The 21,626-nt window shown below is 39.8% G+C and overlaps 1 protein-coding gene across 2 annotated transcripts in view; it reads right to left on the bottom strand.

Annotated features, from left to right (window-relative positions):
• Positions 1-21,626, bottom strand: part of dstyk (dual serine/threonine and tyrosine protein kinase) — a 71,528-nt gene that overhangs the window by 23,157 nt on the left and 26,745 nt on the right. For both annotated transcript variants that reach the window (XM_073030626.1, XM_073030627.1), the window contains exon 3: positions 7,488-8,181. In XM_073030626.1, the coding sequence (XP_072886727.1) occupies positions 7,488-8,181 (694 nt within the window). The remainder of the gene's footprint in view (positions 1-7,487; positions 8,182-21,626) is intronic.

Genomic DNA, 21,626 nt, shown 5'->3' with positions numbered 1-21,626 from the left:
TGGCAAAAGTCATACATCACAGAAACACGTCTTTAGGCCCAACTGATTTATGCCATTCAAGATTCCCACTTGCTTGCATTTGGCCCATATCCCTCTAAAGTCTTTCCTATCCATGTCTCTGTCCAGGTCTTTTAAATGTTGTTAACATACCTAACTCAACCACTTCCTCCAGTACTAATCACTCTCTGGCTAAAGCCTTAAAGTCTCTTCCCTCTCACCTTAAGCCTACAGCTTCGAGTTCAGGGTTTTCACCCATGGACCCCTCAGTTAAAGGTAAGGGCCCATGACATAAAAAAGATTGGGAACCCCTGCTCTAACCCTTGATGCTGTTTAAAAAAACACTATGCACATTCACTATTTATGCCACTTGTAATTTTATACATTCTATCAGATCACCCCACATTTTCCTGTGGTCCAATGAAAATAGTCCCTAACTGTTCAACATGTGTCCACAGCTCAGTCCCTCAAGTCCCAGCAGCACCCGTATAAATTCTCTCAAACTCCAATTTAATGGCATCTTTCCTGTTTGATGGTGACCAAAACTGAACACCATATTCCAAATCTGATTTCATCAATGACTTACACAACAAGCAAGGCACTCAGTATTGAATCCAACTTCTATCCTCAAATGCTCTGACTGATGAAGGACAGTGCCATAAGCTACCTTCAAATAAAGTAATGAAGGTACTTGAAGATAAAAATACACAATATATGGCAATAAAATCTTGAAGCCTTATGTAGTGAGGTATAACCAGGATACATGCAACTCTGGATCTAGTGAACACAAAGTGCACTGCAGATGCTGTGGTCAAATCAAGACATACAAACAAGCTGGATGAACTCAGCAGGTCGGGCAGCATCCGTTGACAGAAGCAGTCAACGTTTCGGGTCGAGACCCTTCGTCAGGACTAAAGGAGGAGGGGGCAGGGGCCCTATAAAGAAGGTGGGGGGAGGGTGGAAGTGAGATTGCTAAATTTGGATTAAATCAGCATAGAGTAAAAATATTTCAGGCTACAGGACTGTCACTGGAAGTCTCTCAGAATCAACAGGCTATCCAGTCCCTGAATTCTGTTCCACTTTACAAATTAAATGCAAATTTGAATATCAATTAAAGCTAACATACTAAATTAAGAGCCCAACTTATTAAATTGGTTTAAGTGTGACTAACACTCCTACCAGAGATTATTCTCCTACATAATTAATTCACCTCAACTCAAACTGCTACATAATAACATTGAAGTTAATTAATAGTATTTCATATAGACAGGCTGGGGTCACTTACTCAGAACTGAAATGAGAAATTTTAATGATTTGAATACCAAAGTTTGTGGTTGGTTATTTGTATTCAGGATTGAAATTGGAAGAAATATAGTACTGTGCAAAAATCTTAGGCACATTATCTATATATATATATATATATATATATATGCCTAAGACTTTTGCACAGTACTGTACTTGTCAACATGGAGTAGAGAATGAGTTTGTAAATCTGGTAGGAACAAAGGATGTTGAGAATGGCAAGGGTGGAGCACAACTGGAAGGGTGTTGCACAAGAACTGTAGCAGAGAAGGAGTGCGGGGGAGGGGGGGGCATGGATGCAGACACACCCAACACTGGTCATGGCAAGGTCATTTGATTAGTGACAGGAATTTTTTTTTAAAGTATTAGCAGAATAGGCTTTAGTGGTACATTGCCTGCTCCATTGATTTTTATAAAGTGACATCATTACTAGTTCTGGGTATTTAGTTATCAATAAATGACCAAATACCATTTTGCAATCCAACTACCACGCTGAAAATCCTGCTGATCCCAGTTCCCAGCATTTGTAAGGGGGGGGGGGGAGGGGGAAGAATGAGGGAAGGTAGGGTTAAAGTTAAGAACTTACTGTTTATAATGCTTATTTACACCATAATCTGTACATTATCTTTTCAGAGCACACTAGACCTTTTAACTGTCAATGCATTCTGTGCTTTCTAACACTAGGTGGTGCTACTGCTCCCCAAACTCATCCTGCTGATCCAACTTCTCCAGGTTGCACGTAATCTGTCCACTTAATGAACTACTGTTCAAAGTATTTCCTCTTTGTGCTGACTGCTGTACCACTACTTGCTTTTTTTGGCTTTTCCCCACCCCACTATCATGGCAACATGCTGTTCCTGTTGGCTTCTGGGAAATTAGATTCTTTCTAGTGGCAGCTTTCACAATTTATCCTTGGCTGTGAAGTGTACAGAACATAGTTAACAATGTGATGCAGAAACAGATAATTTAGTTTCCAAGCTTAATAAATTGTACAGATCATAACTAATAACTTAGAAATAAATAAATGTTAGAATCAAGGAAAGCCCCTGTGCTTTGATATCACAATTGGAACAGAAACAGCAGTTATCATGGCAGCTTCCAGCAGGGAATACACAAAGTGAACATTACATTCTTGAAACTACTGAAGTGGCAGACTATCAGAATGACTTGGAAAGAGGGAAGTATGGGAGAAAACAGTGGGGAGAAAGTTGACGGAAAGAAGCAAATAGACCAACATGTACTCAAATCATCTTCGTTGAATGAAGTTCAGAATTTCCAAATACAATGTACAGTAATGGCAACATGGGGTCAATTCTGAAATAAAACACAAAGCTGAAACTCCCATCTTGCATCATATAAAAGTGGCTAGAAAAGATTTTCAAACATGAAAATTCTTCAACTAAATAAGTTTTTGCTTTTACAGTAGGAAACTGGACTAACAAAGGGAACTTTACTCCTAGCTCAAGAACAGCAAGTACTGAATGAGGATGCATCATGTTCACGGCCATTAATCACTCGTATGAGTGAAAACTCCAGTCTCCTACTGAACCAAGTAGAAATGTTGCATGGATCAATGTAGAACACAGCAAGTTATTTTTCAGTGCATGACTAATTTTAAAAATTCAGCATTTCTATTGTCAACTTGATATTTTCTGACATGTTCTGAATCAAGGAAATGCATAGATCATTGCTTTACTTCGGGTGGAATACTGTTCTGCTCTCCCTTTCAAAAAGGACTCAATGCCAATAAAAATCTGAATACTTCTTTGTGCAATTAGATCCTTGATATCCTTACTTGGATTACCCAGCCAGTTCAGATTGGCAGCATCTCCTGCACTATCTTCATAAGCACAGGTGCACTACAAGGCTGTGAGCTTAGGCCCCCTGCTCTATTCGCTTTATGCTTACGACAAAGCTAAACAGTCTCAATGCCATATTTCAATTTGCTGTTGGCTAGATCCAAAGTGGTGAGGAATCAGCATTTAGGAGGAAAACTGTGGTCTTCAGAAAGGGTAAGACAAAGGAACACATACCAATCCTCAGAGAGATCAGAAATGGAGAGAGCGAGCAGTTACAAGTTCCTGGGTGTCAGGATCTCTGAGGATCTAACCTGGTCCCAACATATCGATACAGCTATAAAAGGTGGCAAGGCGGCAACTATACTTCATTAGGAGTTTGAAGAGATTTGGTATTTCAAATCCACTCAAAAACTTCTATAGATGTACCGTGGAGAACATTCTGATAAGCTGAATCACTGCCTGGTATGGGGGTGGGGGCTACTGCACAGAACCGGAAGAAGCTGCAGAGGGTTGTGAATTTAGTGGGCTCCATCCTGGTTACCAAGTGCCCAGGTTATCCTCAAGGAGCAGTGTCTCAGAAAGGCAGTGTCCATTATTAAGGACCTCTCGCACTCAGGGTATGCCCTTTTCTCAATCAGGTAGAGGTACAGAAGCCTGAAGGCACACACTCAACAATTCAGGAACAGCTTCTTCTCTTCTGTCATCAGTTTCCTAAATGGACATTGAACCCGTGAACAATACCTCACTTTTTTAATATACATTTCCATTTTTTGCACAATTTTAAACTATTAAATATATATATACTGTAAACTGATTTACAGTATTTATTATTATAAAGTTAAAGTCTGTCCTGAGTCTTATAGGTTCATCAGGCCAATGCTTATGCCGGTTTCCATGGCATGAAGCGACTGAGAGTACAAGACTACCCCCCCCCCCCCCCCCCCCCGGATAGGACGCCAGTCTATCACGAGGTTAACCCCCAGCATTTTGCCAGTACCCATTTTCAGCTGGGTGGACTGCAGCAATGTGTGATTAAGTGCCTTGCCCATGGACACAACAGGCTGCCTCGGCTGGGGCTTGAACTCACGACATTCAGATCGCTAATCCAACGCCTTAACCACTTGGCTACGCGTCACACATTATATTTTATTTTAATTTTTTCTTCTTCTATATTCTGTATTGCATTGAACTGCTGCTGCTAATTTAACAAGTTTCACGACACATGCCAGTGATAATAAACCTGATTCTGACTTACATAAACAATGAATGTTTAATCATTTACAAGATTACTCAAATATTACTGAAATATTAAATACACATCTCTCCTCCCTGGTTAGCTATAAACTCCAACTCAATATAGAATGCATCTCAACTATATACATAATATACCATATAGCACAACTACTATACAGACGTCCAGAGCATAGTAAATTTTAAATTGTCCATTCAGGCCAAAAGAATTAATCACTATGGTATGGCAGCTTTCTGACTCTTATGGGAGAAAACCTTTCCTGAGCAGGGAAGTCACTCTGCTTGGCAGGTGAGACTTGGATCTCAGGTTCTGGAGCCTCTTGTTATGGATATCGAAATAGTAGTTGTATTATGTAGTATATTGTATATATAGTTGAGATGCATTCTGTATTGAATTCGAGTTTACAGCAAAGTAGGGGAAAAGTGCATAATTGTGTACATTTTATATTTTACAACTTAATGCCATAAAAGGTTCCCCTCTGATCATTCGGATTTCTGGCAATGAGCTTTTGAAACATCTACCAGCTTCAGGAACTAAAAGGAAGTCACAAGATGTTATCTGATAAATGAATCTTAATTTTTCATCCACTAATTTCTATGTTAATTTATTTTGAAGGTTTCATTTGCACACTTGGAAATATGATAAACATGTAAAAACAAAGCATTTGTAATTACAAAAGCACTGGTTTCACACTTACTCCAAAATTATTCCCATCCACTGGTCCTCTGCTCTATTGTACACAAATACAACTTTAATAAATATTCTTAGAAGGCAGTGGACTCCCTGCTTTCATGTCAAAAACACTGAAATTACTCCAATGCTTTAGCTCATTTCCTACATTTGTCCTGCCAACCACAGTGGCAACTGATGCCCACTTCCATAATTGACCAAGAGAATTAAATCGAGGCTGATCCATAGGGCATCAAAAGCAGTTCATTCAGGACTCACAGATCAGATAAATTTTACAACTTTAGACACAAGAGGCACACATTCCACCAATTGACAGGTCAATTCTAACATCATCAACAAGGTGGGAATAAGGACCCAGTACACACATGCAGGCCAGAGTCAACAAGCTGGAAAAATCAAGACTCACCGTGGTCCAATGAAATGTTGTTTCATTTGGTTGTATACATATACAGAGGATAATAAACTTGAACCTCTCTTTTGGATGAATGAACCAATTTACCCTTTGACATAGATCTAAAAGTTGCCATTTTTTTGAGGACTTTACCCTTAAATCACTAATCATTAGTTTGGGCAATATTTAATGCTCTTGGTAGAGTTTCTAAACTTAACAGACTTGCAAAATTTGGTTCTACACATCAGTACAAGAGCCAAGGGAACTGCAGGCACAATTTAGCTCAAATAAGAAACCAGAGGAATATAATCTCTAGTTGTTATGCTTCTATTGAGTGTAGAAATTCCTGGAATCTCAGTGAAACCACATATAGATTGCTGCTTAACTAGAAATGATGAAACCCAACTCTTACACCAATCATATTGCCCAGATTAACTTAGATCTCTTCCTCAACTCCCCTGAAGCCTGTTTGTTTTTGAAGCTACAATCCAGTCTTATTAAGTTCTCTGATCAGTCTCCCTCCATCATGCAGCAGTTGTGTCAAACCAAGCTTACCAAAGGGACACACAAAATGCTGGAGGAACTCAGGAGGCCAGGCAGCATCTATGGAAAAGAGTAAATAGTCAACGTTTCAGGCTGAGAAATGTCAACTGTTTACTCTTTTCCATTGATGCTGCCTGACCTGCTGAGTTCCTCCAGCACTGTGTGTGTTGCTTGGATTTCCAGCATCTGTAGAGGTTCATGTTTGTGTTACCACTAGAGGGTGCTCATTCCCGTTGCAGCTTCCAACCAGTCAAAAGTATCACTGCACAATAATGATTTACATTGTCTTGGGAGAGGTGTGAGGTGTTTGGATGGTGGAGACCGAGATTTCCTTGAATAAACATATTAAATGCAATTACTCTCAGAAAACACAGCCAATCAACACAGACACAACCACAGATTGTGGATTCAGTGTGAGTTGTATTCGGCACAAGCGTGCCAGGAGTTCAACACCAACAGCTTCTGTATGAAATCACCTGCAACAAATAAAGTATTTGCAAACAGAAACAAGGAAAATGCTTGCAAAATCCAACAGCCTCCAGGTATTGGGAAGAAAAATTCCCAGGCTGTTGAATATGACAGAAAGAACCACAGTGAGATGGATGGATGGCTTGTTTTTAAAACTGGGCTAGGAAAGAAACCTGAACTTAAATTGTGACCTGATCCCTGATTTGCCCATATCCCCACTTTTTGTTTCATTTTCATGTACTTTGTTCCTAATCTGAAGAGTTCTGAATCATTTCATCTATCAGGCCTTAGTGAACTCAAATATATATCCAAATCATTGCCTTTGTTACAAGCACCTTACTTCCCCAAACATGGCAAGTCTCTCCTTTCCAATTTAAACACCAATTCTTATTGGAATTACCACTGAACATTCAAAATGTGATATGCAACAGCTTGATACAATGTATAGAGCAAAGACCAATAGGATGCTATGTTAAAATACAGAACACATTACTACTCCAAGTTAAAAGAAGCAAACAAGATCATGAAGGTGACAAAGGCCAATTACAAATTTAGTGGGTTCTTTTTAAAAAAACTGAAATATAAAAGAACCCACTTCCCAATTTAGTTACTTCGAAATCACAGATCAATTGAATCCAATTTTTTTCTATATCAACTGGCCATGTATAAAATGAAATAATTCTTTAAATAAATTGTTAATCAATTCATTCCCACAAACTAGATACGAGTGGTTTTAAACTGGGGAAGAAAGCATGAAAAATTTTAAAATTTTAAAAGCAAATAACTTCATACAATGCTTGAGAAATAGAGCATGCTCGCCACTTGTAAGAGTGCGTCAAATAGAAAAATCAGTTACGTACAAGAGTAGTGGCAGCATTACAAATTTGTGCACCAAACCCAACACTGTGCAGCCTCCAATGTCATCCAATAGATCACAATTACAGATCAGAAACCCAGACCAGCATTTAATATGTGAGCACAAAGTAAAATAAATGGTCTCAAACAAATATTAATTCCAAAATAAAAACTGACAGGCTAAACTCACCTTTGAATTGCAAGTTTGCCGCTTCTTCCAAAAGTTCCTCCTTCATGCTGCTCAGCGTCTCAACAATCATATCTCTCATTTCCTCCTGTTTCCTATTTGCAATGCTCATCAGAGACTGGTACAACTCACTTTCCTTGTCCCTCGTGTATTCCAATCGCTTGGGAGTAATCTGCAAGTCCCTCTGCATATCGAAGGCCTGGTTGATGAAGATATCAAGGCAGCGGCAGTGGACACCATTCAGCACAGTTGCTGCATCAACCAGATACATCTGCACCACCTGCTTTGCAAAGGCTCCAAGTTGCCTTAACTTCTCAAAGTGTTCTACCAACACACTTGGGACTTTGTTGGTGAGAAATATTCCACATCCTGTGGGACTTAAGTACTCCAACTTTGTGAGCTGACGATAAAGCAAGCTCTTTTCTTTTTCAGTCTTTGAACTTTTCAATAGGTAATCCTTGTCTGGTCCTGAGTGAGATTCTGGGTGGTGGCCTGTCAACTGTTTTGGCACTTTGATGAAGAAAATAGGTAGGGCATGTTTCTTCTTCAAGTACTCCAGCTCTCTCTCTTCACTGTCTGTCAAACGGTCCTCACTGATAGCATAGACAAGAATTGGCATGGAGTGTCTCAAATATTCATCTAATATGCCCCGTTCTGCCTGGGCTTCGTGGCAAGGTACAACTAGGACATCCATTTCCTAAAAAGGAAAAACAATGTTAGAAAAAGAAAAAATTACTTGCCTCAGAAGCTTTTTCAAAAACAAATACAGATTCATGCCCACTTTCAGCAACAATGATTACACAAAACCAGAGAACTCCCAATGCGGTATTAAGAATGCTACAAAGGCATCTTTAGCTTCCCATGCCAACAGCAAGTTTCAGTCACAAGGATCCATTGACTGATGGAGTCAAAAAACTGCATTGCAATAGGTTGTTGGATTCCTGTGATATTGTAAGGCAATGAAAATGAAATACAGATGACAGTGATTAGCGATACAAGAGAAAGGCCTTCAGTCCTGTGGTTAAGTACAATAAGGGCCGACGTGGACTGAAAAAAGGCAGATGGAATTTAATTTTGGTAAGTGTTGCACTTTGGGAATTTACACTGAACGTTAGGCACTGAGGAGAGAAGAAGAGGGACCTGAAAATACAGATCCACAAGTCCTTGAAAGTGGTGCCTTAGGTAGATAGGGTTGTAAAGAGAGCTCTTAGCACATTTCCCTTCATAAATCCAAGTACTGAGTACAGGAGTTGGAATGCTGTGTTGAAGTTTTACAATATGATGGTGAGACCAAATTTGGAGCATTGCATGCAGTCCTGTTACCTTCCTATAGGATAGATATAAATAAGATTGAACAAGTAAAATGAAAAGGTACAAGAATGTTGCTGGGACTTGAGGACCTGAGATATAGGGGAAGATTAAATAGTTTAGGACTTCTTTTTCCCCTGTAGTATATAGGAAACTCAGGGGAGATTTGATAGAGGCACATAAAATTATGAGTACAGATTGGGTAAATATAAGCAGGTTGTTTCCACTGTAGTTGGTTGAGATGAGAACTAGAGGTTATAGGTTAAGGGTGAAAGGTGAAATGTTTAAAGGGAACACGAGGGGGAACTTCTTCACTCAGGCGGTCTTAAGAGTGTGGAACAAGCTGCCAGCAAAAATGATGGACACGGGCTTGATTTCAACTTTCAAGCATTGTTTACATAAGTACATGGATGGAAAAGGTACGAGGACTGTGGTCCAGGTCAATATAACTAGGCAGGGTAATAGTTTGGCATGAATTAGATGGGCCAAAAGGCCTGTTTCTGTGCTGCAAGGCTCTGAAATCCAGAAATGAATGTCAGCTCTGAATCAAGCATATAGTAGCTCTTTGAACTTCTGCAGACCTACCTGCACCAGAGGAGGATGGCAGCTCCTTTTGTCTTTAAATTGGATCAATTTAATGAAGTAAATTCCTTGTATGTGCATAGGTACTTGGCGATTAAAGTCTGATTCTGATTATTGCATGACAACTGAGAATGACATAACATTGCATACTAGTTACAGCCCACTTTGATGATGTCATATGCAAATAGAATCATTTTGAGCTAGAAAAAAAAATGTCACTACCAAAATAACTGGAATGATTGCCAAACCAAGTACTTCTGGGAACTGGGACATATGCAACTTACCACCCCTACATAACCAGTAACTGCAATAAGTTACAAGGCATTAAAAGACAAAATTCTGCAGATGCTGGAAATCTCCAAGAACACACAAATGCTAAAGGAATTCCACTGGTCAGACAACAGCTTTGGAAGGGAATCAACAGTTGACATTTTCGGCCGAGATCCTTCATCGGAACTGAAATGCTTCTTTCCCTTCCTTTCCAGTCCTGATGAAGGGGCTTGTCCTGAAACGACAACTGTTTATATCTCTCGATAGTTTTGGCCTGACTTGCCAAGCTCCTCCAGCATTTTGTGTATTGCTACAAGTCATTATTGTAATGAGTTTTGGAACTTAAGCTGCTGCATTAATAAGATCTTCATGATCTTGAACCCAGAGTTCTCCAGATATATGCAAAAACTTCCTATGAAATTATAATATGCATTTACAGTGCCCCCCCCCCAAAAAAAGCCAAATAAACCACTGGAGCTTACAGTTTGAAATCAAATCTATTTGTACAAAGAGAAGACGTGACTGAGGTCTCAAAATCGCAGTGACAACATGACAATGAAAATTCATAATAATCACAAAATTAGGTAATAAAGGTGATCACATCCAGTTCTCCAATAAATAAATTGGAAAATTTAGAATTTAAGAACACATCTAAGAGGACCTGACATTTCACACAACCTTCTAGGCCTTGTGCTCCTATGAGCTTTTCTGCTGATGTTGACCAAGTGAAAAGACCAAGAGGTTTTCTGCCTCTTTATCTGAACTTGCAGCTGGAATTAAGGAACCAATCCATTCTGCTCCTCTGCTGCCGCACTCAAGTTTACAGGGCCACGTACTATCAACCTCAGCCAATGACCAACTGCCCTACAAATCAAGTGGTCAAACTTAATGAGGGGAGCAAAATTAAAAAAAAGAAACCTGGATCCTGGGTAGGATACAATAGTGACTAAATTAAAGTACCTTGATGTGATTATTTGACGAGGGGGTGGAAGAGGAAATAGCTACTCTAAACTGGTTATTTTTATCTTTGCATTTACAATCTGCACCTCAATGACAGAGGAAGTAACTCAAGGGAGTAGGGGATGCAGTTAAGAGGGGGAAGAGAAGAAAGGAAGAACCAGCTGTTTCATTGACTTCTTTACTTACAAACCACTAGCCAATTTTATTATTGATTTTGTGTACAAGAGCAGCATATTTCCAGGAGAACATTTCAAAGAGGTTTCAATGTTATAATATCAAAAAGTCTTTTCATTTCTTCCTAGTGAATCTTAAACCAGGAAGATCTAAGCTCCTCGTTAAAATCCTGGTTGAGAAAATAAAATTGGCTGTACATTTACAGAGACCTCACTTAGCTCTATTGAACTAGCTTTCAACTAGTTTGGGAGGGGATGGGAACCAGGACACCAGGTCAGAGAGTGGATGGATGGAGAAGGTAAATGTCAAGGCCAGTTAAGCAGGCAGGACAAATTAATACATTATGATGGGACAGATAGCTTGAAATTCGTATTTTTTAATGCAAGGAGCATTGTGGGTAAAGTTGACGAACTTAGAGCATGGATCAGTACACAGAACTATGCTGTGGCCATTACAGAGATTTGATTGAGAGAAAGACAGGAATGGGTGCTTAATGTCCCAGGATTTTGATGCTTCAAAGAGGGGGGAAAGAGGCAGGGGAGTTGCACTACTAATCAGAAACAATTTCACAGCTCCACTCAGAGGGGACATAGTGGTGGGTTAGTCTACTGAGTTTATATAGGTAGAACTCTAAAAAAAATAGGAAGGGTGCAATCATTCTGATGAGATTGCACTACAGAACCCACCCCCCCAAATATAGTCAACCAGACATTGAGGAATAGATATGTAGGCAGATTAAAGAAAGCTGTATAAACAACAGGATTGTTATATGGGGAATTTAAACTTCCTAATATAAACTGAAACCTTTTAAGTGCAAGAGGTTCAGGTGGGGCAAAATTTGTTTGGAGCATCCAGGAGGTTTTCTCAAATCAATGTGTAGACAGTCCAACAAGAAGAGAGGTCGCACTGGATCTAGTGTTGGGTAATGAGCGTGGCCAGATGACTGACCTTAGTAGGCGAGCAGTTAGGGAACAGTGACCACAACACCCCAAGCTTTAATATAGCTATAGAAATAAGGTCAAGTATGGATCTTACAGGAGTGTATCAAATTGAAGCAAGGGAGAGAAAGGACAGGATCACAAGATAAAAGAATCTTGGATGTCGAGAGAATCGATGAACTTAGTCTAGAAGAAAAAGGAAAAGTATATAATGCTTAGGAAGACAAAATCAAACAGACCACTTGAGGATTAAAAAGGAAGCCAGAAAAGAACTCAAGGGAATTAGGAAAGCCAGGAAGGGCCATTAAAAGTTTTTGGCAAGTAGAATTCAAAAGAATCCCAAGGCATTCTAAATTTACTGTACATCAAGATCAACTAAGCAGAGTAGCAAGGTTAACTAGGGAGAGTAGGACCACTAAAGGATAAAGAGTAGGGTAGGGATAATTTGTTTTGATGCTGTTTCGAAGTCCTTAAATAAAAGCAACACACACAAAATGCTGAAGGAACTCAGGTCAGGAAGCATTTATGAAAAAGAGCACAGTCAACGTTTCGGGCCAAGACCCTTCAGCAAGGACTAGAAGAAAAAATAAGGAGTCAAAGAAGGTGGGGGGGGGGGGGGGGGAAGAACCACAAGATGATAGGTGAAACCAGGAGGCAGCTGGAAGGGTGTGACGTAAACAGCTGGGAAGTCGATTGGTGAAAGAGATACAGGGCTGGAGAAGGGGGAATCTGATAGGAGAGGACAGAAGTCCATAGAAGAAAGGGGGAGGACCACCAGAGGGAGGCAATGGGCAGGCAAGGAGATAAGGATGGAGAGGTCAATGGGAATGGGAAATGGTGAAAGGGGAGGCATTATCGGAAGTTTGAGAAATCGATATTCACGCCATCAAGTTGGAGGCTACCCAGATGGAATACAAGGTGTTGCTCCTCCAAAGTGAGCGTGGTCTCATCGTGACAGTAGAGAAGGCACAGACTGATATGTCGGATTGGGAAATGGAATTAAAATGAGTGACTGCTGGGAGATCCTGTTTTTCCCGGCAGACTGATACGTGCTCAGATATTAAGTTAACAACAGTGGACTTAAACGTTAGGATGTGTTGATCCTGACTATGTGCCAAGACCTCCAAGGGACAAATAATTCCCATCAATTTGTGGCTGATGTCAGAAACATTTGCTGAAACAAATAGAAGTTTTTTTAAAAAAAACAAAGCAAGATAAAACAATCAGAATTTCAGTTAGCTTTGCACTTATAGACGAGGCCATATCGGGAGCACCAGATACAGTACATGACCTCAACAGACTCACAAGTGAAGTGTCATCTCACCTGGAAGGACTCTTTGGGGCCCTGAACAGTAGTGAGGGAGGTGGTGTAGGGGCAGGTGTAGCACTTGTTCCACTTAAAAGGCTAAGTGCCAGGAGGGAGATCAGAGGGGAGGGACGAATGGACAAGGGAGTCGCATAGGGAGTGATCTCTGCGGAAAACAAAGTGGAGGTGGGGAGGGAGGGAAATGTGCATTTGACGGTGGGATCCCATTGGAGATGGTGGAAGTTACAGAGAATTATGTGCTAGTTGCCGAGGCTGTTGGGATGGTAGGTGAAGACAAAAGGAACCCTCACCCCTGGTGGGGTGGCGGGAGGATGGAATGAGGGCAAATGCGCGTGAAACAGATGAGGTTGAGGGTGGAAGAATGAAACCCCTTTCTTTGAAGGAGGAGGATCTCCTTAGTTCTGGAATGGACAGCCTCATCCTAAGAGCAGATGCAGCAGAGATGGAGATGGCACTTGAGAGGAAAAGATGTCTTCTTCCTAGTCAATGACCAAATGGGAGCAGTTAAAGTGAGAACATAGAAGACAGAATGGAGTTGCAAAGTGCAGAGCTGGAAGACGAAGACATATTCAGTAGGTCAGGCTGAGCGTGCCCTCCACTCAGAGGGGGTAAAAAAGGGAAACGAGAAAGCAGAGACCTCTGTACTTTTAGAATCAGGCCCATCATATTTGATAAACAGCACCTCATCTTCCATCTAGTTCTGTTGCAGTCTTCTGGTTTTACTATTGAATTTTATAAATTCAGGTTCCACAAATGATAACAGAATGCTGGAAATACTCGGCAAGTAAGGCCATACAATATTTACTGATCAAACAATGAATAGCAACAGTTAAAAACTGAAATCATAGAACATTACATTGTGTTCCAACACCGGAGACAACATCCTTTCACTGACAATCAACACTGGCACACCTCAAGGATGTGTGCATAGCCCACTGCTCTACTTCCTCTATGCCCATGATAGTGTGGCTAGGCACAGTTGAAAAACCATCTACAAGTTTGCTGTCAACACAACAGTTGGAACGATATCAGATGGCATACGGAAGTAAGACAGATCAGGTCGTCGAGGGGTGTCGCAACAACAACCTTACACTTAAGATCTGACAGATCAAGGGATTGATTGGGGACTTCAGGAAGGGGAAGTTGAGGGAACACACACCAGTCCTGAGAGAAATCAGGAAGTGAAGAGTGAGCAGTTTCAAGTTCCTGGGTGTCAACATCTCTGAGAGTCTATCCTTGGCCCAACATATTTGTAATTACAAAGAAGGCACAACAGCAGCTATGTACCATTAGGAATTTGTGGAAATTTGGTATGTTACCCAGAAAAACATACAAATTTCTACTGATGCACTGTGGAGAGCATTCATACTCATGGCATCACATCTGGAATGGAGAAGGCTGCAGAAAGGTGTGAATCTATCCAGCTCTATCAAGAGCAATCACCTCCCCAGAATCAAGGACATCTTCAAAAGGCAATGCCTTAAAAAGGTGGGATCCATCACTAAAGACATTCATCACCCAAGACATGCCCTTTTCTCTTCGCTGCCATCAAGGTGGTGGTAAAGGAATCTGAAGACACACTCGTGTCAGGAACAACTTCTTTCTCTCTGCCATCAAATTTCTGAATGGACAATGAGCCCATAAATACTACCTCAGTATTTCCTCTGCGTATTAATAATTTATTTTTATATATACCCGTGTTGTGTATAAGACTTAGATGAATGTAAAACAAAATCTGTAAGCAAAGTTGCTTTCAAAAATAATTAATAGAAAGTTTCTAAATATCAAGAGTTGCAAACAGTTAAAAAAATCAAATCAAATCAATACTTGGTGTGACCATCTTTTGCTTTTAACACTACATCAATTCTCTTTGGTACACTGTTGTGCAGTTTAAAAACAGTTGGTTGTTTCAAGCATCTTGGAGAACTTGCTACAGTTCTTCTGCAGAATTTGGCAATCCCAGATAGCCTAAATGATTTTGAGTTCAGAGCTCTGTGGAGGACATAACATATGTTGCAGAACTCTGTTCTTTTCACTGAAGATGATTCTTTATTACCTTGGCCATCTGTTTGGGGTCATTGTATTGCTGCAGAATGAAGTTGGGATGGATCAGACACCACCCTGATGGCATTGCACAATGGAGGACGTTTGTACTTCTCAGCATTGAAAATTCTATTATTTTTGACTAGATCACCTACTCCATTTACTGAAATTCTGCACTAAACCTGCAGGAAACCTCTGCTGTTCTTCAGTGTTGGCTGTAGACACTCATCCACTTCTTTTAAAGGACAAACTACCTCCTATTTGAGCCAAAATCTTCAAAGTTTGACTCATTAGTCAAGAGCACTTGCTACCATTATTCTGTCCTTGTGGTTTTGCATGCAGGCAAGTCTTTTGGCTTTGTTTCCATTTTGGAGGAATGGCTTTTTGGCAGCAACTCTTCCTTGAAGTCCATTTTTGACAAGACTTCTCCAGACTGTAGTAGGGTGTAGTTGGGTTCCAGTGAGTTCAGGGCTGATAGCAGTGCTGGACTTCTTTCGATTTAGAGGGAAGTCAGTCTGATATGTCTCACGTCAGCTGAACTCAGTTTCCATGGCCAACCACCATTTTTCTAGTGCTCAACCTTACCCATTTCATAGTGCTTCTTTCAGAACTGCTTGGACAGCACATTTGAAGCTCTTGCGTCACAAAATTTCGGCTTGGGAGAGACTTTACTGATGCAGAATGACCACCTTGTGTCTTGCTGCTGTGCTCACTCTTGTCATGCTGTAAGAATTGATCATCTGAAGGTTAAACTGTCACATCTGCCAGACGCTCACCTTTTTGTTTAGTTGTCCTTCACCCAGTTTGATTGCTTCAACGCCCATTAGTGTTTCAGATAATCAGCTTTGCTCATTCAACTCAAAATGTCATTGATCATTAGCAATTATTTGTTATGTTTGTTTAATCATGCATTGGACTATATGCCTACAAAGTAATCAAGTTTTTAGTTTAAAAGTGGTCTATTACTTAATGTTACTTTCTTTAAAGAATTTTTGTATTTCATTAACACTTAATAATGCTGGGAAATCTAAAACGTTCTCCAAAAAAATGCTTCCCCTCTTAGATGAAACGATTCATTTAAATAGCAAACAAATAAATTTCTCATTGTTCCCCTGAGGTTGCTCTTGGCAATGCTGAGTTGAAAGTTCATATACATCAAGTCCAGGGTTTGCAGCCAAACTTTCAAACCACATTAAGTTTCTGCTAGATCTCATCACAAAGCTTCATTTACATCAATGACTCATAGTTAGCTAAACCACAACCAATTTAAATGGTGAGCTGTGGAGAACAAAATTTTGAATACAAACATTCCAATAATCCTCAACTTGAAGACTAGATTTCTTAGAGTCTTAAATTAACTAGATTGAACAAAATGACAGTTAAGGGATTTCTATTTTTAAATGACTTTTCCTTAATGAGATTTTTGGCAAAAAATCACAATTTTCATCAATGCATTTCAAGTCTGTAATAAAATGAAAGTAGACAATTTATGAAAAGTATACCTACAAACTGAAAGACTCTACTAATACACTTTAATTTTTCTGGGTGCCAAAATGAAACTAGGCAGCTCATTCTATAGCTGCAGACAAATATTAGCATTTTCCAAAACAATAATTGCCTCCCAAGATTCTGTCCGTTCACACACACAGGAGCTTGAAATCACAATTGTTACTTCCAAAATGAAAATCATTGTGCCATGGGCCAGTAATGTAATCAAAGTTTTGCCCAGTGCTTATTCCTCCACAATGTGCCACACACAATATCTAACTATTGAGCAGCATTCTACTCTGACAGTGTACAATCCACTGATCAAATACAACAGAACTATATATTTTTTCCATCAATGGCTTCTGACAACTTAAAATCCCATTTTTCTGCGTCAGTGAAAAGCTAATACTAAAGCTTAATGGAGCGCTTTCGATAATGCATTGTCAAATGGTAGCCCATGGCAAAACCTTCTTCTGATTATGACCATCAAGGAGGAAGATACAGGAGCCTGAAGACACATAATAAAGAAAAGATTCTTCCCATGCCATCCTATTTCTGAGCAATCTGTGAATACTACCTCACCATTCCTCTTTTGCACTTTTTGAATTTTTATTGTAATTTTGCATTGTCTTGAACTATAATATTATAACAAAACAAATGTTCTGACATATGTCAGTGACAATAAACTTGATTCTGAGCCAAAGGCACAAACAAAATTTAGGATTCATTTGCATGAAATCTCTGTATTACAATCACCATTTCTATTTAAAAGTAGCTTTGACTATTAATTTTAAGTGCTTATTCCTTGCTTAATGTCATTCTACCCCAACCCCCAATCACTTGCAATTTAAAATCATGCTACAAAAGGACAAGACCCTAATCAAGATGTAATCTAATAAAAAATCCTTCGAAAAAACTCTCCATCATAATTGACTGTGCCTTTGCCCACAAGACGCTGAGGAATGAATGATGAATTTCATCTGTTTCCACAATGGAGGCAGTCAGTGGCATCTCCAAGAGACCACACAAAACGATGCAGAAAAAGGAATTCAGTCACAAGCTAATGAAACTGTTCAAAACTGAAGGACTAACTGCAGCCTGATGAACTGGATTGCAGTGCATAGTTAAGGCAGAGAAAATGGCAACACCAAATTGCAAATTCTTTCTCCATGATCCAAGCTGATGGACCAGTATTATTAAAAGCAGCATTGAAACTGTCCTTGGTGCTGCTCTTTTAGAGAAAGTGCTAAACTCAACGGCTCTCTGCTCATCCATAATATCTGGTTAAAAATCCAATGAATTTTACAACCTAGATCATACCCTTTGCAGCAATTTCTCCCATCCACCAATTCCCGAATAGCAGGAAAATGTTTGACACAACACTAATTACAGATAAACAAAATCACCACTCACCAACTCTCAAGCAACTCCAGCTCCCAAATGTGAATAGAGTTCATCAAGTTTCAATCATGTTTCCCCTGCACCACTCTACCACAACCCTTTCAGGAGTTAAGTTCAAGTTCAAGTGCCATTCAACCATACACAAATACAGATAATCAAAACAGCATTGCTCAGAGGCCAAGCAGAACACAGACCAACAGTCACACACAGTACAAAGCACATACAAATATTCATCAAGATATTAGTAATATATATTCACACAAAGAAAGTCCAAGACCCAGAGTCCATGAATGCTGCAGTAGTCTGCAGTTGAACACAACCTTGCTTGTTTTCTGCTGAACAAATACTTTGGGGCCAGCACCAACTGCAGCTTCGACGCTGCGCCACACCGCCTCCAGTGGAGCGCACTGACTCTGACGGCTCTCTTCTGAGCAGCTGCAAGCACGTGACATTGCAGGTTGAGGCCTCGTACTCGCAACGATCGAGGCCACACAGCCCACCGCCTGCCAATAAATCAATCAGACTTGCGGCATTCCACATTAATAATGTCCAACAAGGTCTTGTGACCGCAACAAAAGCAGCTAAGAGAATCATTCGTTGTTGGAGCACACACCACCTTTGTGCACCAACTCCTCTGATCGAGCAGCAGCATGATACACACCAAGCCCAGCACCTTCAGTTTCGCCAGCACTGAGCAACTTGCTGATGGTGTAAGACGTGCTACTTTTAAGTTCTTGATGTCTGGCAAGGTCTTGGCATCATAAAAAATACATTAAAAAAAAAGACCATAACAACCTTGGTTGAGCCCATAGAAGGTGCAGTAATCAAACGCATTGCCATTTTACCAGAATCATTTTTTTTTAAATTAACAAACTTTTGATAACATTTCGAAACAATCTCCCTAAGAGATCAGTTGTAGGTCAGCTTTTTTTTTAACTATGCTCCTAACTGTGGAATTCAATAACTATTAGGGATGCAGACCCAGTTGACACTTAAACACAAGCTCAAATCCAATTTTTGTAAACCTTGATTTTAACCGACAACTTTGTCTTTCATTTTAATGTTTATTTTTATTTTCATGCTTGCAGTTTTATCTCATTGTAAAGCACTTCGAGCCAAATCTATGAAAAGTGTCCTATAAACAAAATAACCACCACTGTCTTCAAAACACTCTAAACACCCTCACATAGCCATTCTGGACATCAATTATCTCCTCCACTGACTTTTACTTCAAAGTCATCAAGTTAGTTGTTTAGCAAGGAAACTGGCCCTGTAATCCATGTCAATCAACCTCTCAGTTATACTAAATCTTACATTTAAGTAAGATCTTCAACTTCCTCACAGACAGGACCCAGGCTGTAAAGATAGGGGACAAGCTCTCCTCTACAATCACTCTGAGCACCAGTGCCCCACAAGGCTGTGTACTCAGCCCCCTGCTGTACTCACTGTACACCCATAATTGTGTAGCCAAGTTTTTATCGAACTCAATATACAAGTTTGCTGATGACACAATTGTAGGCCGCACCTTGGGTAATGAGAGTACAGAGAGGAAATTAAGAACCTGGTGGCATGGTGCGAAGACAATAACCTATCCCTCAACGTCAGCAAGACGAAGGAATCGGTTGTTGACTTCAGTGGACCGCACGACCCCATCTACATCGGTGGTGCGCAGGTGGAACAGGTCAAAAGCTTTAAGTTCCTCTGGGTGAATATGACAAATGACCTGACTTGGTCTAACCAAGCAGAGTCCACTGCCAAGAAGGCCCACCAGCGCCTTTACTTCCTGAGAAAGCTGAAGAAATTTGGCCTGTCCCCTAAAACACTCACTAATTTTTAAAGGTGCGCCATAGAAAGCATTCTTCTAGTGTGCATCACAACCTGGTATGGAAGTTGTCCTGTCCAAGACCGGAAGAAGCTGCAGAAGATCGCGAACCTAGCCCAGCACATCACACAAACCAATCTTCCATTCTTGGACTTGCTTTACACCACACGCTGACGGAGCAGTGCTGCCAGGATAATCAAGGACAAGACCCACCCAGCCAACACACTTTTTGTCCCACTTCCCTCTGGGAGAAGGTTCAGGAGTATGAAGATACATACGGCCAGATTTGGGAACAGGTTCTTTCCAACTGTGATAAGACTGCTGAACAGATCCTGACCCGGATCTGGTCCGTACCTTCCAAATATTTGGACCTGACTTGCACTACCGTACTTTCCCTTTTCTATTTTCTAATTATGATTTATAATTTAAATTTTTATTATATTTACTTCAATTTGTACTTCAGGGAGCGCGAAGCGCAGAAACAAATATCACTGTGATGATTGCATGCTCTAGTATCAATTATTTGGTGACAATAAAGTATTTGTATTTACCTCTTACATTTACCCCATTTTTATTCTCTGGAAATGGTCATTATCCTCCAAACTTAACAAAATGCCAGGACCTACATGGTGGCCAATTAACCTACCAAACCACATATCTTTAAGATAAATTTTTTCAGGTGCAAGCTCCACACAGACAGTACCCAAGGTCAGCAATAAACCCAGGTCACTGAAATGAACAGAGTCTATCCCTTGATTTGAACCCTTCATGCCATCTCCAACAATTCACACTGTTTAACTCCATTCCAGAATGATATATTGCTCACATCTCTCAGATGAAATGAAAAGCATTAGAAATATAAAGCATGATATTGTACTCATTCACAACTTAGCTCATGTCTGCATCAAGTTTTCCTCAATAATTGTCCTTATTGTTGTGTTCCAGAAACCAACTGGATGATACAGTTATGACTTAACCTACTGCTTTGCCCTTTTCTCCTTAGCATTTCTAATTAGTTTCTCATTTTTCAAGCATTGCTTCTACACAACCCTTTGCACAAAAAAGTTATGAGCCAGAATGGGTCTGTTGATACTCCCTGACTCATGATATGTAAACTATTTATAATAATATTGAGGGAAAGAGTACTAACATTAAGAGTGCTAAAGTTAAGAGCAGGTAAATTTTTACTCCTGCTTTTCCTATATTGAAGCACTGAAATTATTTTGTCATGTAGTAAACTATATACTTGAGTTCATGTATTTACATGTTTCTTCAAGGACAAAATCCTTGAAATTTAACTGCTTGAAATTTAAAATACACTTTGATCTTGAGAGAAATCTTAATCAACAGATCAATTCAATAACTTCAATTAAAAAATTCAAAAGCTTCGAGCAAAACACTTAAAAAGGCACTCAGATTAAAAAGAGCTGAGAGACTAGAAACGATTTGAAGAACTTTAATTCTACCAAAATAAGTTTGATAGCAGCTTTCAAACTGTTAGTAGCTCACTGAGGAATTTTACAGGTTGCCAAAAGTAGCTCAGGTTTTATCATTTCTTCACCCCAACCACCTTACAAACCCATCTGGCTGCCTATCCTCCCAGTAAAAAAGGCATCACATACTCTATAAACAAGAGATTCCACAGATGATGGAAATAGAGAGTAACTCAATCAAAATGCTAGAGGAACCTGCTAGTTCCTCCAGCATTTTATGTTTATCGCAAACTCTATGGTTGTTTTAAATTAAACACATTCTTTTGACAAACAATCCAACACAAAAAGTAATAAATATCAAACATATAAAAATAACTGCATGAAAAGCAATTTCAG

This window comes from Hemitrygon akajei, chromosome 27 (assembly GCF_048418815.1).
Source record: "Hemitrygon akajei chromosome 27, sHemAka1.3, whole genome shotgun sequence".
In the NCBI taxonomy this organism is placed as follows: Eukaryota; Metazoa; Chordata; class Chondrichthyes; order Myliobatiformes; family Dasyatidae; genus Hemitrygon; species Hemitrygon akajei.
Note: the sequence above shows the minus strand (reverse complement) of the source record. Positions and strands in the feature narration are given on the sequence as shown.